Source organism: Microplitis demolitor, chromosome 1, assembly GCF_026212275.2.
Source record: "Microplitis demolitor isolate Queensland-Clemson2020A chromosome 1, iyMicDemo2.1a, whole genome shotgun sequence".
Classification (NCBI taxonomy): domain Eukaryota; kingdom Metazoa; phylum Arthropoda; class Insecta; order Hymenoptera; family Braconidae; genus Microplitis; species Microplitis demolitor.
This window is the reverse complement of record NC_068545.1, coordinates 5,791,227-5,810,607: the sequence shown is the minus strand read 5'-3', so window position 1 is coordinate 5,810,607 and position 19,381 is coordinate 5,791,227. Positions and strand designations below refer to the sequence as shown.

Here is a 19,381-nt window from a genome sequence, read left to right as displayed (position 1 = left end):
TTTAGTGTCTGGAACTCAGCTAATTTCGTTTCAATGCGAACAAAGATTAGCAAGCACGTAAATTGCTAATGTCTTGTGGCTTTGCGATTGTTTTATAAAAATTAGTGTAAATAATATAGTATATTGTGTGACTAGGGATGAAATGAAACGATTTCAGAGCAGGGTGGTTGGCTGACATCACCCGCACGGAATCGTGTTTCATCCTGAGTTACACAGAATATTTTTCATGATTACCTGCATTTGAACTTAAAGTTTCAGTGTCAGCAGTCAATAAGAAACAAGTTAATTTAAGACTAACTATTAGCGTAAGCGAAAATGGTCATTTTCAATTTATGATTAAGCAGAAACTATAAATACTATTCCCTGATTAAACTGAATTTGAGCGAATTAAAAATTTTAATTCTACTCAATTCTGTTAAATTCGGTAAGACAGAATTTAAAAGACTTCAAGAATTATATTTGAATTAAACAGAATAAAACCGATTTTAAATTTTTGAATTGGTTTCAATTCGGTTTAATTCGGAGTCAAAACCAGAAATTTGAGAATTATTTTTGAATTAAACTGAATAGAATTATTTAAATTTGAATAAATTCTGGTTTTCCTGCCGAATTAGACAGAATTATTTTTTAAGTTAGGTACCGAATTAACAGAGTTTATCTGAACTATATAGAATTAAAAATTCAATTCTGTTTAATTTAATCGGATTCAGTTGTTTAATCAAGGTTTATTATTCCCGCTAATTTTTATAAAAATTAATCACAGTTAGAACTGTCATTTACGTAAAAAAAATTAACGGTCTTAAATTACTATTTTCTTACCTATGAAAAGTATCAGAGTTTAAATTACGAATGTCCTTAGTCAGCGGGCAGAAACATTATTTTTTACCATACCTAAACTAAAAGTTTAAATTCCTGTCCTGTTTAGAAGGAAGAAAATCATTGTTTTTTTTTACCAGAAACCAACTGATAAAAATTAGCGCCTGTATCATTCTTCCCACAAATAGAAGCACAAATTTAAACTTTCAGTTACAGATCTAGAGAAAATTTTCTACACACGACGGAGGAAGTCCCAATTCGCGTGTTTATACACACGCTTGGTGTCTTACTTTTCCCTCTTGTCACACAATTTACTATTTCATGGTACCAACCTCAAAATTTAAAGTTTCAGTGTCTCTACAGTCAGTCGAAACAAGTTAATTTCAGTCTAATGCTGCGAATTAATATTAACAAACGCGTAAATTGCGAATGCCTTCAGTCAGCAGGCAGAAACAAACTTGTTAAGCTCTTATAATTGTCATTTGTTTCTGACTGACTGCAGACAATGAAACTTTTTGTTCCAATGCAGGTAATAATGATAAATATTGTGTAACTTCTGCCAACTTCACTCTGATCTGAAGTCGTTGTTTCGTGCCTTGTCACACAATATACTATTATTTCATTAAAAAAAAAAACTACCAGCTTATCAACTAAAACTAAACATAATTAATAATAAATATAAATAAAGGTTCAAGGGTATTTAAATATATAAATTAGATATAAGATAATAAATATTGTATCAAAGTGTATTTTAAATTTTTATTTAATTAAATGTTTACTTATTTAGTCTAACACACATTCAATATATGTATGTGTATATATATATATATATATATATATATATATATATATATATATATATATATATATTCTTCAGTGTATACTTACTGAAGTGAAAGTAATTACGAGAAAAATTATGAACAATTACCTTTTAGCATTGTTCCAGAAACGCCTACTAAATAAAGGCATAGTATACATGACAATAAAACACATAAAACTAAAAATTATATTGTTAAGTAAATAATTATTAGTAACATTAAAAGCTTGAGATCCTTATTATGAAATTGTATAACTCAAAACTTTCCGTTACGGTCACCATTAGCTTTCCTAAAAAAATAAAAAATAATTGAATATATTAAAAATAGATCGTCTTAATTGTAAGTATGTGTCAATAGTAATGAAAATAAATTAAAAAAATAATAAAAATGGCTCTCCGATGATGTCATTTTATTTAAAAATTGCAAAGGCATTTGGAGAACCACTTGTTTAATATTTACCATTAGTTTACCTGCTGCGAGATCTGGATGCCGATCTTGAGCGTGATCGGCGCGGTGGGCTACGATCTTTAGATTCAGATCTGCCTTTGCTGGCCGACTTGGCACGTCTGCCACTGCGGCTACGTGACCTGCTGCGTGATGATGAGCGGGATCTAGAGCGCTTGCTGCGTGATCGCGAGCGCGATCGTGAAAATGACCTAAAATAAATATAAACATTGATATAACTATTTATTAATTATTTTTAAAAATTTTTCTCTCGCTGTCTACGAGTTGCAATATATAATAAATAATATATATTAAATATACATTTATATATATATACTATTTTATATGAAATATTTTCTTCTGGCAGACTTTAGCCGTAAACTTGAAGGGTTAATTTGTTAATTAACAGTAAGTTAATAAATAATAAAAAAAAAACTAAATAAATAATTATAAATAAATAAAATAATGTACTGAGCTTACAGTACAAAATAGCCAACCCTGATTTTTTTTTTTCGTCATAAATATTTTTATACCATTAATTGATGGCAGACTAATTCGCAGGCAGCAGAAGTACACGCGATGGCAATAACCAGAATGTGGGGAGAAGAGCAGAGACAAGCAGACTTATGTAGGTGAATTCACGCGAGGGTCAGATGAATGAAGGCAGAGTAGCTAGATGGGACGACCAAGACGACCAAGACGATGACGAAGGAGCTAGATTGTTTATTATTATTATTTTTGTATTTTTTTGTTTATTACTGATCTCGTTTATTGACTTTGACTCCTTGATTTCGCAAGCAAAAAGGAAGGAACACAGTGAGTAACTCATAAGAAGGTGCCAGTGTGCCGCGAACTCTCTTATCTGTCATGGATGATGTTCAGTGGTTATATTAATTATTATTATTATTATTATTATTAATTATATTTTCGATGGAAGTATTGAAGTGCGCTAGCGAAGACGACACACTAGCCACCCCCGTCAGTCGTCATGAGTCTGTTTATTTTGGCTTTCTCTTGGCCCTGCAGACGTGCAGTAGGAAACCCCAATAGTAGGTAGGTAGGTGCTCTACGCTGTAATCTACGCAGTGTGTGTGTGTCACAAAGTGAACCCCAACGGCGAATCTCGCGAGTATCTCGGTTGCGATTGCATTGCACACATGCGTATGCCTGCTCAGCCGCATCTCCTATAAATAACGGGGAGGATTACATCGGCAACAAATACTCCAAACAATTGATTTCATTTTTTCTTTTGACTTCTTCACAGTCATTTACTCACCAATTGTTTTTTTAATATTTAAATATTTATCAGTTAACTTACATCAATAATTAAATATTTATTTCCAATTGCCTTAAGCAATTTAATCACCCGAAACAAAAGAAAATGCAAATGATGAATGAAATTAGTAAAACTAAAATGCCCAGATATCATAAATTAAAAACTTTCATTCAATTTATTTATTTTAGAAGGTTAAATAAATAATTTAATCATAAATATCTGGTCATCGGATGGATTAATGAATTTTTAAGGAATAAAATAAATAAAGTCTACCCGGTAGATGAGACAAAAATTAAACATACCTGCGTTTGCGGCCGCCCCTGTGTTTGGGACAGTCACGGGCATAATGGCCACGTTCCCCGCACTCGTAACACCGGTCTTCTGGATGGAATGGTCTGCCTCCACCGCCACCACCTCCGCCGCCACCACGACGGGATCCACGATCTCGCATTAGACGTTTACCATTAGAACGTTCAACTCTGGCTCGTCGACCGCAGATTGTCCGGCCATCAAGACCACGAACGGCGTCGTCAGCATCTCGGGCGTCTTCAAACTCGACGAATGCAAAACCTGGTGGGTTTCTTGCTACCCACACGTTTCTCAGGGGTCCATAGTATGAGAAAGCATCTTCGAGGTCTTGTTTTGTTGCGTTGCTTCCCAAATCACCGACGTAGACTTTACAGTCGGATGGGTAACGTGACATCTGTTAAAAAAATTCAATTTAAAAAATTATTTTTTTTTAATTTTTATTTTTTCTTATTAGTTTGTAGTTCTGACGTCACCGAGTTGCGTAAATTTTTATAGATTAAATCTTATTGATTTTATTTAATGAAACTTACTCCAATATATGATAGAAATTAAAAAAAAAAAAATTACGCTGATATGATGGCTGGGGTTTAATTAATTAATTTTTGACTTACTTGACTCATTGTGATGCTTTAAAATAAACGCTCACTAGAGCATACGTTACGTAGTTAAAATAATTATTAAAAAATACCACTGATATATTTATTGTTGAATATTATTCACTTGTATTGATTTTTAAAAATTTTGTTTAATGGACGCACGCATCCGTGATGAGCGTTTGCGTTTCTATTGCGTGCTTGTGAAGTTAACGAGTTTCCGCTTTAGTGTCCGCTCTCCGGCCTTTTCCGTCGGCTTATTTAACAAAATGGCGTCTTGCGTTTACTACCAGCGACGGAAGCGACAACAAACTTTCTTTTACGCCGGATGTCGCTATCGATCGACGGTTTCTATTGGCCGTTTGAATTTCCCGCGCTCTCTAATGACCAATAGGAGTTGAAATTTTTTTTATAGACTTCAATCAATAATATGACTGTCATATGTTTATAATTTAATTCAGATGAGTTATATTGACAAGTAATTTATTATTTATTTATGAGTGTGAATATAGCAGACAGACAAATTTTAAATTACAAATAAATAGAGTGAATAATTTAAAAAATAATATTTATGAAAAATAGACTTATTAATTTAAAAATTTTTTAAATCCGCATTTTTTTTAATTTCATTTTATTAATTATTTACTTTATTTACTGATAATTTTAAATTTGTTATAGGTCTGCTAAATTCACACTCATATTTTTTTTGTTTCATACTTTTTTTTTGCTCATATTTTTATTTTTATTGATAAAAATTTAAATACTGCAATTGAAAACTCGCCCAAAATATTTTTTTAATTTTGAATAATTATTGAAATAATTTTGATTGATTTAAATAAATAATTTGTAATGGATTTGAAAAAAATACTTTTTCAAAATTATTTTTTAAATATAAACTTTTATAAATAAATATATTTTTGAAGTTTAATAAAAATATTTTAAAGTAAATTGTAAATATTTCATGAGCCAATTATGGTTGTAATGAAAAAAATTCGAAATTGACGAAAATATCCTATAATGAATTATTTGTAGCAATTTATCTGCAGGGTATCAACAAAAAAGTTGTATTTACTCTTTGTAAAAACCTTAAAGAGCTATAAAGAAATAAAAAATTCATCGTTAAGAAATATAGGAATTTTTGTGACCTATTTACAAAAACAATTTAATATTATGACTGAGTGGATAACCCTTTTGTCATAAGTCTAATTTTTTTTTTATGATTCTACTTTAATATAAAAAAATTTTGAGGATAAAAAAAAATGTCATTAAGAAACGACATAATAAGTTGGTGTCCTCAATATTGTCTTGGTATAATTATTAATTTTTATTTTAAAAATAATTTATATCATCTTAAGAAATTTATGAGTTAAAAGGGGAAAATAAGTTAAGAAATAAAAATGTATGAAGGAAAATAAAAAATATCTCTATAAACAAAAAATCTCTATCCCTCTATCTTTATTTCAGAGAGAAATCTTCTCTCTGTTTATTTTTACAATATTTTTTTAATAACTCACCAGAGTGTGCTCACATATGGCTTTTTCCCGCCTTGCGCGCAAATATTTTTGAAAGTAGAAAATACGCGGTACAATTTAAACTGAAAATTATGGTGTGAATTTAATAATCATAATAACAATAAAAATAAACTCTTCATTATTAAACATTTTTAAATACACACGGACAAAAATTTACTGTTGCTGCAACAGGAGGCAAGCATGTTGCAGCGACAAGAAAAAATCCTGTTGTAGCAACAGGATTAATACACGGAGAGAAAATTATGGTAATAGTTACAATATATATTATGGGGATGGTTCCCATACTGCATGGTAACCGGTTTTGATGAAATGTTGATTATAGGAACGGCACCCATATATATTATGGTAATCATTCCTATAATTATGGGTATAATTCCCATATGGTATCGGAATAGTTCCTATGGAATCATGGTAATCGTTACCATGTAACCATGATATTGTTTACCATAATATTATGGTAATGGTTACCATAATATTATGGTAATAATTCCCATACATTATAGTAATCATTACCATAATATTATGACAATGGTTACCATGATATTATAGTAACCATTACCATATTATTATGGTAATTGTTACCATAATATTTAGAAATTATAATAAATATTTTTTTTTGTAATAAGCGTTTTTTTTATATACTCAAGATTTTGTAATAAAAAAAAAAACGCCCCTTACAAAAAAAAATTTATTATAATTTCTAAATATTATGGGGATTATTACCATGATATTATGGTAACCATTCCCATAATGTTATGGTAATCGTTACCATAATATGATGGTTATGTTTACAATAATATTATAGGAATAGTTACCATAATATATAGGGCTTATTCCCATACACACTTAGGAACCATTACAATGTGGTTATAGGATCGGTTACTATTTGCTTGTGGGAACTATTCCTATGAGTATGGTAATCATTACCATGATTCTTTCACATGCGATATGGAAACTGTTACCATAATGATAGGAATTGTTCCCATACTTATGGAAACTTTTCCCAGAAAGTATGGGTCTATATCCCATAATCCCAAGTAATCATTACCATAACAGTATGGGATGGTATTTCATAAACGTACTAGAAACAGTTACCATAATTTTCTCTTCGTGTACTGTTGTTGCGACTTAATAGTAACATATAGTTACACAGTAAAAAATTTTGCGTCATTGCGTCAAAAAACTTAGTGTTAAAAATTTTTGTATTAAATATTTAACACTTTTTTGTGTTGATTTAACAGAATAAATATTAAATGTACACATAAAACTATTATATGTATATATATATATATTTCAAAAATTTTCATTTATTAATCATTTACTTTGCTTATTAATAATTTAAAATTTGTCTGATATCTACTACATTCACATTCATAACTCGAGTTTTTATTTTTTAATCTTTTTAAAAAAATACTCGTCTAGAAAATTGAAAAATCTACATGAGCTATTTTTAAATTTGAAAATTTTTTTTTTTAGTCATAAGATTTTTTATTTTGAAAATCGGCTAATTTCAGGGTTATCGTACAATATAAAATTGACATTTAAATTTCTTGACGAACCGGATGTGGCTACAGATGGCGTTTAACGTCATGAATAGAATAGCAGAGTAACATCACGTGACATCTGGAACTAACCAATGACTTCCGGCTTAACAATCTGAGCCATGCTGGTTTCTTTTTAGCCTCTACTCTCAGCAATGGCAGTTGGTAAAAATAAGGGTCTGTCCAAAGGTGGCAAAAAAGGAGTTAAAAAGAAGATGTAAGTAATCAATATATCGTATTTATTGTTCAGTTATGTTTGATTTAAATTATTAATCTTTTATTTTATCTCGGTATTTTGCGATGTTTATAATATTGATAGATTTCGTTTGTTTGGTTTATACGTCTCTACATGTGTGTTGGTGTTTTACTGTTTGTTCATTGCGTTAATTTGTTTAATAAGTCTATTCTACATTTATAAAATTAATTTTTAAACTATAATTTAGCTTATATGTACATTGATAATAATGGGTATCTTAAATTAATTGCAGTGTAGATCCATTCACTCGTAAAGATTGGTACGATGTCAAGGCACCGTCCATGTTTACAACTCGCCAGGTCGGCAAAACTTTGGTTAACAGAACCCAAGGAACAAGTAAGCTGTCTTTTCATTTTTATTTTTATTCAATAACTATTCGAAGTTTTAATTAATTCTTAAGCAGTAAGGTAAAAGGTCCTATACCTGCTCACTTTTCATTGGAGTGTAATTAAATCACTCACTATAAATTAATAAATAAATTGAAAAACCATATTTTTTTTTATAGTTATTTTTTGTAGTTTCGAGTATTAGAATAAAATTTTAGTTTGAAAAATAATCTTGATAATTAATTATTATTAATTTTTTAAATAAGATCCTTGAGTGTACCCATAGTCGCTCACTAAAAGTTGTCATGTACCATTACTCGATCAACACATGGCCCTATAGTCGCTCAAAGACAGTATCAATTAAAGTATCATAAGTTTATTGAATTGGACAAATAATTTATAAATTATACTACTTTATTCTTCTATAATATAAAATTTCATGAATTTTAAAAATATATTTAATAAGATTTAGTTATAACAATTCTTAAAAAATTTGACGTAACCTAAATTTAATCTAACGAATGAACGTCAAAGTAAAAAATGCCCGGCTGAACGCGATTTTGAAAACAGTCGTTTAATTTAAATTTATAATCTATTATAAAACAATTTGATACATGATATTTTAATATATTTAGATTCACAAATAATTATTTATTAATAATTATATTTTTAGTTGTGATTTTTTTTTTTTTTTAAAATATAAAAAACTCATTAAACAGTTAAAGTGAGCGACTAATGGTACCGAGCGGGTATAGGGGCTTTTACCTTACTAACATTTATTTTTGATATGAAACTAAATTTAACTATTGGAAATTTTTATTTAAGCAATTCTAGAATTACGTTGCAGAACTTAGATGTGTAAATTAGTGTATTAACTTCTTATTAACATTTATTTGACCTTAAATCAAATTATCAATATTTTTTTTTTTTACAGAAATCGCTAGTGAAGGATTAAAACTGCGAGTTTTCGAAGTTTCGCTCGCGGATCTTCAAAATGATCAAGATGCTGAGAGATCTTTCCGTAAATTCCGTTTAATTGCGGAAGATGTTCAAGGAAGAAGTGTCCTCACTAATTTCCACGGTATGGATTTAACAACCGACAAGCTCCGATCTATGGTAAAAAAGTGGCAAACGTTGATTGAAGCCAACGTTGACGTAAAAACCACCGATGGTTATCTATTAAGAGTATTCTGCATTGGTTTCACCAACAAAGATCAACTTAGCCAGAGAAAAACCTGTTACGCTCAACATGCCCAGGTAAATATTTAATAATTTTAATTTTAATCAATTCGCAATGGAGACTCCATTATTGTTATTATAATTTTAATGGAAATTTTTTTATTGCGTATATTAAAGGAACACTCTTACCCCGCCTTTTTTTATATCATATGAAAGGCGTTAATATTGTGTAGCAACATAACTTTATAATAAATCAGTTGGTTGGATTAGTCTGATTTTTGTACAGGGTGGCTATGAACCGGGAAATGTCAGGGAATTTCAAAATGTATCCAGGAATTAAATTGTAACAGTTCAAAATTCAAAAATTTTTTTATTTTCCGCTAGCTATAAAAATTAAGGGACATTAAAAAAATTTTAAATTTTCAAGCGATTTTCAACAAATTGTAACTCGAAGGAAAATGGTCGAACGACAAAAACAAAAAATGTAAATTGTAGCTTTAAGTGTCTAGTTTTCTGATCGGGTCTTTAAATTTTTTATTGTGTGCAGTCGGAGTCATCCTAAGAAAACCATCGAAAAAGAAATTTAGCTAATTTTTTCTCGTCTTAAAAACGGTCTTCGAGCTTCAATAAATTTTTGTCGATACTTAAGGTTGACTTTTGATTGCTCCGGAACCGTGCATAATAAAAAAATTTAAGGACCAGAACAGAAAACTAGACACTTGAAGCTACAGTTTGACTCTTTGTTTTTATTGTACGACCATTTTCCTTCGAGTTACAAACTGTTGAAAATTACTAAAAGATTTGAAATTTTTTTTAGTATCCTTTAATTTTTGTAACTAGTGTATTTTGAATTTATTTGAATCATAAAATTTCTTATTAAATATTTTAACTTATACATTTTTAACATTGAATAATTAAAAGTAGGTAATGTTAATTTATTTTATTGCCATTTTTTATGGTTTTTCGCATGATTTAATTATCAAATATAATTATTGAAAATGAAAATATAATAAAAACTTTGTAAATCTAAATGATACAAATAAAATTTCAAAATCAGGGAAAAATGTGAAAATCTTCACTGGAAAATCGGAAAATATTAGAAAACTTGGAAATCATTTCTTTGTGGCCATCCTGAATGTAAATTTATTAGTAATATTTTTAATATCACTGATAATTTACTTAGTCACCAAAATTAATGCAATTTAAATGTTTAATTTCGAAATGAATATTTATTTATTTGTTTCTTAATTTCAGGTCAGGAACATAAGACGGAAAATGGTATCAACAATTACAGAAGACATTACCAAGAGTGACTTAAAAGGTGTTGTTAGCAAGTTACTTCCTGATGCCATCGCTAAGGACATTGAAAAGGCATGTCAAGGAATTTATCCTCTTCATGATGTTTACATTCGTAAAGTAAAAGTTTTGAAGAAACCTAGATTCGAACTTAGCAAATTACTTGAGTTACATGGGGATGGTGGAAGTAAGACCAGCGAGCCTGGTGAAGCTGGATCAAAAGTGGATAGACCCGAAGGTTACGAACCTCCAGTTCAAGAATCAGTTTAAAAGATCTTTGTAAACATAATATGTTGTTTCAATAAAAGATCAAAAATGAATTTATACATTTTATGATTTTAATATAATTCTCCTTATTTTTATTTTATATTAAATTTTTGTTTTTAATTATTCACTGTCAAGAATAATTATCACAATTATTAATTAAATCTGAATCATCGTTGACAAATTATTTGGGTTCAATATAGTTATAAAAATTAAGCATGGAAATTTTACAAATAATTTATCAGGACATTAAGATTAGATTTACAAAATTAAAAAAAAAATATTTTTTATTAAAGATACATTTAAAATTTCCAGTGCAAAAATTATTTATTCATTTATTTAGCGCTATCTGAATTTTACAATTTTTACATATTGCTTATAATTAAATCACAATTTTTTCTTAAATTGTAAAGTGTTTGTGCAAAGAGGGCAGAGGTGCCATTTGTGGCCACTGCTCTATTTTTGGACATGTAATACTTTATTTCAATTAACGAAAAAGTGTAAAATAAAATTTCCATTTTAATAGTAGGATAAAAATATCTCTGAACACATTTTAAAAATTAATTATATTATTGCGTACTTTGAAAATTATTTTATTTTAATTTTCCTGTGTCCAGAATTGGCTTTCAAGTGGCCAAAAACGGTACCTCTACCCTACTTGATTACTTCCGATTTAAATTTTCCGTATGAAGTACTAAAAACATTGACTTCTATAGAAACTTGATCGACTAGCTCAAGAATTCTATGGTATCCATAGTAACCTGTCCTCTCGTAGAGTTTTGTTCGCTAATTTTTTAGGTAAGTTGATCCCACCATGATTATTTTTTGAAAGCAATTGAGATCTAGATATTTACGTCTCATTTTTGTCTTTTAATTTCATCCTAACTTCTTACAATTCCGTTGCATTTCAGTGAGTGTAATAGGTTTCTACAGCATTTAAGTAAGATCGTTTTAAAAATGTATTTTTCATTGTTCAAATAATTGTTGATCGTTTTTCTAACTCAATAGATTTATTGATAAATTAGTTATTTTAATTAGTTTCCTTTATTTTTCTCTTTTACTCTCAATTGAATGACGACAACTATCATTATTGTACTTCTACTACAATAGTAAAAGAAAATTTTTTTTTGTCATGAATTTTTAAAATATAATTTCTTTGAGGATTGAGAACTAAGTACATTATTCTGATACAATTCATATTGGAGATGCGAATTTTTTTTTTTTTTAATATTTTAGATGTGCATTTTTATTACACTTTACAACTGAAAAGTCCTATTTCTGAAATCTGGACCTTATAATTTTTATTTAAAACAGAAAATAAGAACCGAAAAAGCCGAAGCCGGTTCTTTCATCGTTTTTATACTTGGCGCCTCTACTTTCCATACTCGGGATGCACGATGTTTATCGATATTTTTTCAAGTAAACTTCGATAGTCGATGGAAAATAATGATCGAGTTATTGATATCCCCTGATAGCCACACTTTTAAATATACCCTGATTATGCAGATCGATTTTAAAATTTGAATTTGAAGTTCAATATTGCAATGAAAAAAATTAAAAAAAAAATTGAAGTAAAATGGGATGAATTTAATAAATAAGAAGAAAAATTTAACTGGTAATATTTTATTTAAAAAAATTTCTTTTGTAACCATTGATTTAATTATAATTTTATTACCGCAATAAATAAACAAGACTAAACTAATTTTAAAATGGGTTTTCGTTATGTATTAAATTGTTATTCTTTAAAAAAAAATCGGTCTGTCGGTTGACCCTGCGGGCCAGCCCCAAAACTTCCCGCTGTTTTCGACCTCAAAGAGCTCGAAAACATTAGTGTAGATATATTTTCGAGCTCGAAAATGCTATCACATGCAATTGTTTTTTTATGATCTTTTCAAGCTCTAACAAGTAACCTGTTATGCTGAAGTTTGAAAATTTAAGAATCGAAAATCATCAATGAAGCGGTTTTTAAAATTTAGTTCCTGATTTTGTTCAGTAAAATAAGTGTATTGAGGCAGAAATCAATGTCGGCGATCAAAATCAAGATTTAAATAAATTTTGACTCATGTAAGAAACAATAAAATATGAAATATCCGATAAAAATATTAAAAACTACGTTTTATCGATTTTTTTGTTGATAATATGATTTAAACTAAAAACCAAGTTCGATGACATTATATGATCGAAAGAAACCATAAAAAAGATGAGTTGGTATGATATCAGGCACATTTTAGTACGTTATATTCTGATTTATCCGGAAAAAATAACATAAAATGTTATTTTTTTAACTTTTCAACGCCGATATCTTTTGAACTAATCAATCGATTTTGATAGTTGACAAGGCAATCGGCGCGTTTTATTGAGTTCTAGAGCTGATTAAAATTTGAAATCGATCGCGTCAATCGTTTCGAAAATATTTAGAAAAAACCGTTTTTCACCATTTCTTTCTCCCGCGATAACTCTCGAACGAATTATCCGATTTCAATGTTTGAGGTGGCAATCGACGCGTTTTATTGAGTACTAGAGCTGATTAGATTTTGAAGTCGATCGTATAAGTCATTTTTAAGAAATCAATAAAAAACTCAAAAAAAAATTTTTTTTTTTTCGTAATTCGCCAATATTTTCGAGTCTATTCGATCAAATAATCTGAAATTTTCAGGAAAGTTGAAGGCCAACAAGCTCTTTCGATTGCCACCTCAACCATCCAAATCGATTCATTAGTTCAAAAGTTACAAAGAGTTTACATACACACAACACACACATACACACACACACACTCGGACATCATTCTGAAAATAGTCAGAATAGCTTCCTAGGACCTCAAAACGTCGACATCTGATGAAAACTCGATTTTCGAAAATCGGGGTGAAAACAATAACTTCCCGAAATTTTTGAAAATCGTCGATTTTCTTAGCGGGAAGTTAAAAAAAAATTATAGAAGAATCGATTATTTGAGAGCAACATTTAAGTTGTACAATCGACTCACCAAAAATCGATTGTAACAATCGTCTATTTTAGAGAAAAAACAAAATATTTAAAAGGGTTGGAAGCTGGAATTTTTGAAGGTTATAAATGACGAAGGAAATCTATGTCTACTATATTTTTTCTTGAGCGAAGAATAATATTTTTGAATTTGAAACAAAAATAGATATTTCTATACCAAACTTAAATGAAAGCTATTTTTTAAAAAATCGTTTTTAAAAATTGAAATCGATTTTTTTTTCGATTAATCGATCAAAAAATATCGATAGTCGAAACAGAAACATCGACTAATCGAATTCGATGTTACGACACTGAATTCTCCGTTCTCCCTCTTTCTCGGTCATTTTTCACGAAGACAAAATGGTAACCAAACTTTTTATTATATTTATTAACAATTATTATTGATAATTTTGTTATTTATTAAATTATAAATATTTAAAATTAATCGTTAGTTAGTCTGTGTCTAAAATACAATAATTTATAGTGACTAAATTTTTTCATAATAATAAAAAATCCAAATTGAAATGACGTGATCGAACCATGTGGCTTTTATTTTATCAATAAATACAAATAATAAATATAAGTGATGTAAAATTAATTACGAATTGATTTAATTGTTGATTATTATTTATTTACTTTTTTTTTTTTAATTATGTCTGATAAATTTATAATGTATGGAATGGAACCGCGGTATTAACCTCAAAATTTTTGAATTAAATTTAAAATAATTGACGCATTGAAGACAATTGTTGATTAAATAATTAATTACATAATTTACGATTACTAATTAATTTAAACGAATTTTCAGACTTGTAAACGACGAAACGGAGGTCGTTCCAAGCACGGACGTGGTCATGTTAATCCAGTCCGTTGCACCAACTGTGCTCGTTGTGTGCCCAAAGACAAGGCTATTAAAAAATTTGTCATCCGTAACATTGTGGAGGCCGCTGCTGTCCGGGACATAAACGACGCTAGTGTCTACGAGTCCTACCAGCTCCCTAAATTATACGCAAAATTGCACTACTGCGTTTCATGTGCAATTCACTCCAAAGTTGTACGTAACAGATCCAAAGCCGATCGTCGTATTCGTACACCACCTCAACGTAACTTCCCAAGGGTAATTATCATCAGCATTTTTACTCACTTAATTAGAAAAATAAGACAATAATTAATCATTTTTATATTTCATCTGTTGCAGGAAATGCGTCAAGGGCCTCAACAAAACAGGAAGTGAATATGAAATAATTTTTGATTACAACTAAAAATTATAATAAAATTTAAAAAAAAGAAAAAGCTAAAGATTGTGTTTACTTTTGTTTATTATCCAAGTAATTTATATTTTTTCTCTATTTATAAAATAATATCTATAATGATTAGTTCAATATTTTAAATTTAAAAATGTCGTCTACATCGAATACCATGAATATATATAAATATAAATTTGATTGCCACCTGACACGGGTTGTAATTTACAAAAGTCAACAAGACAATGATTAATTTATTTTAACGTTAAAGTCGCTTATTGGAAAAAAATATGAGCATTGGAGAACATTAATCACATAGAAGTAGTCGATGTTAATAGAAAATGGTTAACTGTCGATGTGTAATTCATTGTAGTAATGAATGTTTCATTGACAAAACATAATTCTCAATTCTTTTCAATCAGTATTTCAAACCAGAGATTATCTGCTGTAATTGAATGATCCTGAAGTTAATCGTGAACTAAAAATTTTCGGATTTTTTTTTCAATGATTCCATTTGAAAGCATATATCTTAAGGTTTGATAGTTGACTTAAGAGTCAGTACATTGAATAATAAGAAAATTGTCATTTTGTGCAGTATAGCATGGAACATTGAAAAATATCAAAAAGAAATTAATATGTCATGTTTATAGCCTTATTACAAAGACTTGAATATTGGCGCTTCTTGTAAACTCAATTTAAGCAAATATATGGTCAATCCGCCGACGATTGCATGACGACCAACCTGGTTTCATTGCTAATTGCTTATAATAAGGATTTTGCTAATTTAAACATGGGTCAGCCTCACTTCTAAACATTTACAAATTTTTTTTTTCAACAAATTGATTACAAACAGAAGCAACCAAAAATATGCACTTGTAGAAAATTTAAAAAAATATAAGTGCAATTTTTTCAAATGTTTTTTTTTTAATTAATTTATCATTTGGAAAAAAAAATCAGAAAACTATTAGACGTCAGCTACTTTTAGTATCATAGCTAACTTCAGTATAATTAATTTGACTATTGGATATCCGTCCCAAAAGTCAATCATTCCCTACATTACTATCTGAAGTTATCGCCATAATTTTTTTTTTAAATCAGCAAACATATTAAAGATGGCGTCAGTAGTAAAATGACATTTTTCAAACCGATTAATCAGATTTAGATTCCACAAATTTTTTTATTCGATTACTTGAAAACGTTCTAATAAATAAAATATTTATAGTAATGTCTAATTTAAATGACACTGAGTATACACATACTGTTTATAAAAATAACCCGCTGCTTTTCAAAAGTTACATAAATAAACATGTGATAATAACTGCCGATGACTCAAGTGTTCATCAAGGAATTGTTTACACCGTAGACCCGGTGTCCGAAAGGTTAGAATTTTTCTTTTATTTTATTCGTATTCATTTCAGTAACTAACGATTGTCATAAATTTTTACATAATTGACAGTTTCTAAGAAATTATATATTCATTTTTTTGTAAATATGTTTTGAAGATTAAAATTCGTTTTCATTCATAAATTATGATATTGCAAGCAGCAGTCAACTACTAATTTTTTTTTTATGTAAACAAATTAAATGATTATGACAAGTTTTTGAAGTCTATATTAGTTTATTATTTTTAGTATATAATATTTATAGAAAAAAAATATACATATTAGGGTGACCCAAAAAAACCGATTTTTTTTTTCAGGTCTCTTATGAAAATTTGTTGGTTTATGATGTTTTAAGAGCCCTCTCCAAAAATCAGCTTAATAAAAAATTTTCAAGAGGTAGCTCACGAATTTTGAAAATATCAAAAATGATCGAAATTGAAATATTTCATTTCAAATTTTTTTCTTTCTCGAGGCAGCAATAGTTGATATTTGTGAAATCATGACTACGCTGAAAATTTAAGCCCAAAATTTAAATATTTAAATCTCGCTCAAGAGTTTTGAATGTTTCAGTGCTGTTTTTGGACGTTTTCGAGCGACCCTTGAATATTAATAATAAAGCTTCTCAATTTTTTCACTATCAATTTGCATGACAATCAATGAAAATATAACCCGAGAAATAGAAATAATAAGTTATTTACATACTTTTTTATTTTTTAATTCAATTTTTAGGTTTTTTCGCTTATTCAAAACACCAAATTTTATTGTTTAAGACTGTCCTGTATATTTTTGGTTGTGCAAAAGTTATATTTTAGTGAAATAACAATAATTGAGTTATAAAAAAATACAAAAACTAATTCAAAGTATTAGCTACATATTACCAGTTAATATTCAAAATTCTTGAGCGCTGTTTAAATGTTTAAATTTTGGGCTGAAATTTCCAGCATAGACATGATTTTACAAATATAAACTATTGCTGCCACGACAAAGAAAAAATTTAGAAGTAAAAAATACGAATTTCAATCATTTTTGATATTTTCAAAATTCGTGAGCGACCTCTTAAAAACTTTTATCAAGCTGATTTTTGGAGAGACTCCTTAAAACATCGTAAGCCAACAAATTTTTATGAGAGATTCAAAAAAAAAACAGTCGGTTTTTTGGGTCACGCTAACACATATATTTATATATATTAGGGTAAAAATAAGAAATCGGCTTGATATCTCGAAAATTTCGTTGACGCTTTAAAATTTAATTTTCCCTTTTAAAATACACGTAAAAAATTATATGTTTTCAGTGTTATTTTATTAGAACCAGATAACGATGGAAAATTCAATGGCAAAATAATAATTGGTCACTCGATTCGTAATATTGAAGTAACAACAACCGCAGGAATCGATTTACCAGATTTGTTTCCAGCAGTTGAAAAAAAATTAACAGCCGCTGAATTAACTGAACGCCGTGAAAAAATAAAACAATTATTGACTACCAATCTCCTAAATCCTGTTGAAAACAACGGGGTCCTAGAAATTCAAGGAATGTTTTCAATAGAACCACCTTATGAACGAGAAAATTGCATTTGCACCAACCCCGTGGTCATGAGTCGGTTACTAAGTATCATTTTTCCAGACTCTATAAGTTAATTTAGTTTAATTATAAATAAATTAATTAATTAGTTGAGTTATTAATAAATTAGTTAAATTAATTGTCTTGATTCAGCATTTTAATGTGCATTTTGAAAAAATTTTAATTATTACAACAAAATAGTCTATATATTTTATACATTTATATATATTTTAAATCTTAAGCAGAAGTTTTACAAAAATAACAGTGTTAGGAATGTTGGACAATCTAATTTTACAATGTCGATATTTTTAAATGAAAAAATATTATTTGTATATATTAATGATAATAATTAATTGTGATCAATTTCCAGTATAATTAGTTAACTTATTAATAATTAGTTAATTAATAATAAAAATAAAATGGTAATAATTTAACGCAATATATCTATTGTGCGTGAAATTATATATAAACAATATTAATTGTAATCTCTAACAATGTACACGATAAAAAAACACATTTTAAATAATTAAACAAGCTTGTATGAACATTTTGTTGGTTTAATAACGACAAGTTTTGTACTAGAGCTCTCTTTGAAATTCTATTGTGACAAATATTTTAGAAGCTTTATATCAGAACGAAAAATGTTTATTAAATTCCAATAAATGCTTTTTAGAATTTAATTTTTTTAAGAGAATTTGTGATAATTTCAAATTTATTTTACTGCGCTTGAACCTTTGACGTAAATACCCACTAACTTTTATTATCTATAAAGTTTTTTTTTTAACCTGAGGAAATTTTTTAGTAACTGATCAAAGCCGAATATTTTTAATTTAACTCAGGCGGTCCTTTATCTGGATTCTCTGCCCAGCGCCTGCTATATACCCGGAAAAATTTAAATTCATAATTCAATTAGTAGAAAAAAAAATTAAATAACCCAAAAAATGTATGAATTAATAAGTGTGCTGATTTAAGTGAAATTTGAGTGAACAGATCTTAGTATTTTGATTATGAAGAATCTTTGTAAATAATATCAATATAAATAAAACAAAATTGTATCATTAGTTAATAAGAAATATGGGTGAAAATCGATTTTATCATAATTTCTGTCTACAGTAAATATGTAAGTGTAAATTTTGTGTGCGTGCAGTTTGATACCATTTATTTTTATTTATATTTCTTATTAATTAATAATTTATTTTTTTAATGATACTGAAGTTAGCCGATATCTAATAAGTTTTGGATTTTTGGAAAACGATGAATTATTAAAAATAAAAATATTTTAAAAAATTGCACCTGTAGTTTTTTTAATTTTCTACATGTGCATATTTTTAGTTTTTTTTTTTTAAATTAAGTTGTCGAAAAAAAAATTAAAAAATTTTAACCTGGCAGGTAACTTCAGGATCATTTTTTTTTTGTTATTTATATTAATACTATTTACAAAATTGTTCATAATCATTACATTTAAATTTGTTCAATTGAATTTCACTTTTAATCAGTACACTTGGTAATTCATGCCTTTCTTTGTTATTCACTTTTTTTCGAAAAAATTTATTATAAATTAAAATT

The 19,381-nt window shown here is 28.2% G+C and overlaps 5 protein-coding genes across 6 annotated transcripts in view; 4 read left to right on the top strand and 1 right to left on the bottom strand.

The window, feature by feature from the left end:
- Positions 1-7,453, top strand: part of LOC103569573 (fibroblast growth factor receptor substrate 2) — a 44,882-nt gene extending 37,429 nt beyond the window's left edge. The window contains exon 5 of the mRNA XM_014444909.1: positions 7,303-7,453. Coding sequence (XP_014300395.1) covers positions 7,303-7,373 — 71 coding nt within the window. The 3' untranslated portion in view covers positions 7,374-7,453. The remainder of the gene's footprint in view (positions 1-7,302) is intronic.
- On the bottom strand, positions 1,697-4,527 carry LOC103576709 (serine/arginine-rich splicing factor 7). Of its 2 annotated transcripts, none has more exons than XM_014444912.2 (4): positions 4,275-4,527; positions 3,657-4,057; positions 2,094-2,290; positions 1,697-1,923 (listed from the first exon to the last, which is right to left on the bottom strand). In XM_014444912.2, the coding sequence occupies exons 1-3, from the start codon at positions 4,281-4,283 to the stop codon at positions 2,101-2,103; spliced, it is 600 nt and encodes a 199-aa protein (XP_014300398.2). In that variant the 5' UTR covers positions 4,284-4,527; the 3' UTR covers positions 1,697-1,923; positions 2,094-2,100. The 2 variants fall into 2 exon arrangements, with proteins under 2 accessions (XP_014300398.2, XP_053597504.1); XM_053741529.1 differs by having other exon boundaries at positions 2,105-2,290.
- Positions 7,435-10,706, top strand: LOC103576722 (40S ribosomal protein S3a). The gene is made up of 4 exons (XM_008557067.2): positions 7,435-7,546; positions 7,818-7,921; positions 8,846-9,168; positions 10,345-10,706. Exons 1-4 carry the CDS (start codon positions 7,485-7,487, stop codon positions 10,654-10,656), a joined length of 801 nt encoding a protein of 266 aa, XP_008555289.1. The 5' UTR covers positions 7,435-7,484; the 3' UTR covers positions 10,657-10,706.
- A 3,207-nt stretch (positions 10,707-13,913) lies between these two features.
- Positions 13,914-14,928, top strand: LOC103576727 (40S ribosomal protein S26). The gene is made up of 3 exons (XM_008557081.3): positions 13,914-13,992; positions 14,438-14,746; positions 14,828-14,928. Exons 1-3 carry the CDS (start codon positions 13,990-13,992, stop codon positions 14,861-14,863), a joined length of 348 nt encoding a protein of 115 aa, XP_008555303.1. The 5' UTR covers positions 13,914-13,989; the 3' UTR covers positions 14,864-14,928.
- Positions 14,929-15,022: 94 nt separating this feature from the next.
- LOC128668439 (gem-associated protein 6-like) lies at positions 15,023-18,049 on the top strand. The gene is made up of 2 exons (XM_053741498.1): positions 15,023-16,252; positions 17,547-18,049. The coding sequence occupies exons 1-2, from the start codon at positions 16,098-16,100 to the stop codon at positions 17,890-17,892; spliced, it is 501 nt and encodes a 166-aa protein (XP_053597473.1). The 5' UTR covers positions 15,023-16,097; the 3' UTR covers positions 17,893-18,049.
- The last annotated feature ends 1,332 nt before the right edge of the window (positions 18,050-19,381 follow it).

What these genes read in the sequence shown, in the direction of transcription:
- LOC103576709 (XM_053741529.1), bottom strand. An exon ending in AGGGGCGGCCGCAAACGCAG is followed by an intron (nt 2,291 to 3,656) that starts GTATGTTTAATT and finishes TATTTATTTTAG; the next exon opens with GTCATTTTCACGATCGCGCT. An exon ending in GCATCCAGATCTCGCAGCAG is followed by an intron (nt 1,924 to 2,104) that starts GTAAACTAATGG and finishes TTATTTTTTTAG; the next exon opens with GAAAGCTAATGGTGACCGTA.
- LOC103576722 (XM_008557067.2), top strand. Translation starts at nt 7,485, where the DNA reads ATGGCAGTTGGTAAAAATAAGGGTCTGTCCAAAGGTGGCAAAAAAGGA. An exon ending in TAACAGAACCCAAGGAACAA is followed by an intron (nt 7,922 to 8,845) that starts GTAAGCTGTCTT and finishes TTTTTTTTACAG; the next exon opens with AAATCGCTAGTGAAGGATTA. An exon ending in GTTACGCTCAACATGCCCAG is followed by an intron (nt 9,169 to 10,344) that starts GTAAATATTTAA and finishes TCTTAATTTCAG; the next exon opens with GTCAGGAACATAAGACGGAA.
- LOC103576727 (XM_008557081.3), top strand. An exon ending in CTCAACGTAACTTCCCAAGG is followed by an intron (nt 14,747 to 14,827) that starts GTAATTATCATC and finishes CATCTGTTGCAG; the next exon opens with GAAATGCGTCAAGGGCCTCA.
- LOC128668439 (XM_053741498.1), top strand. Translation starts at nt 16,098, where the DNA reads ATGTCTAATTTAAATGACACTGAGTATACACATACTGTTTATAAAAAT. An exon ending in GTAGACCCGGTGTCCGAAAG is followed by an intron (nt 16,253 to 17,546) that starts GTTAGAATTTTT and finishes ATATGTTTTCAG; the next exon opens with TGTTATTTTATTAGAACCAG.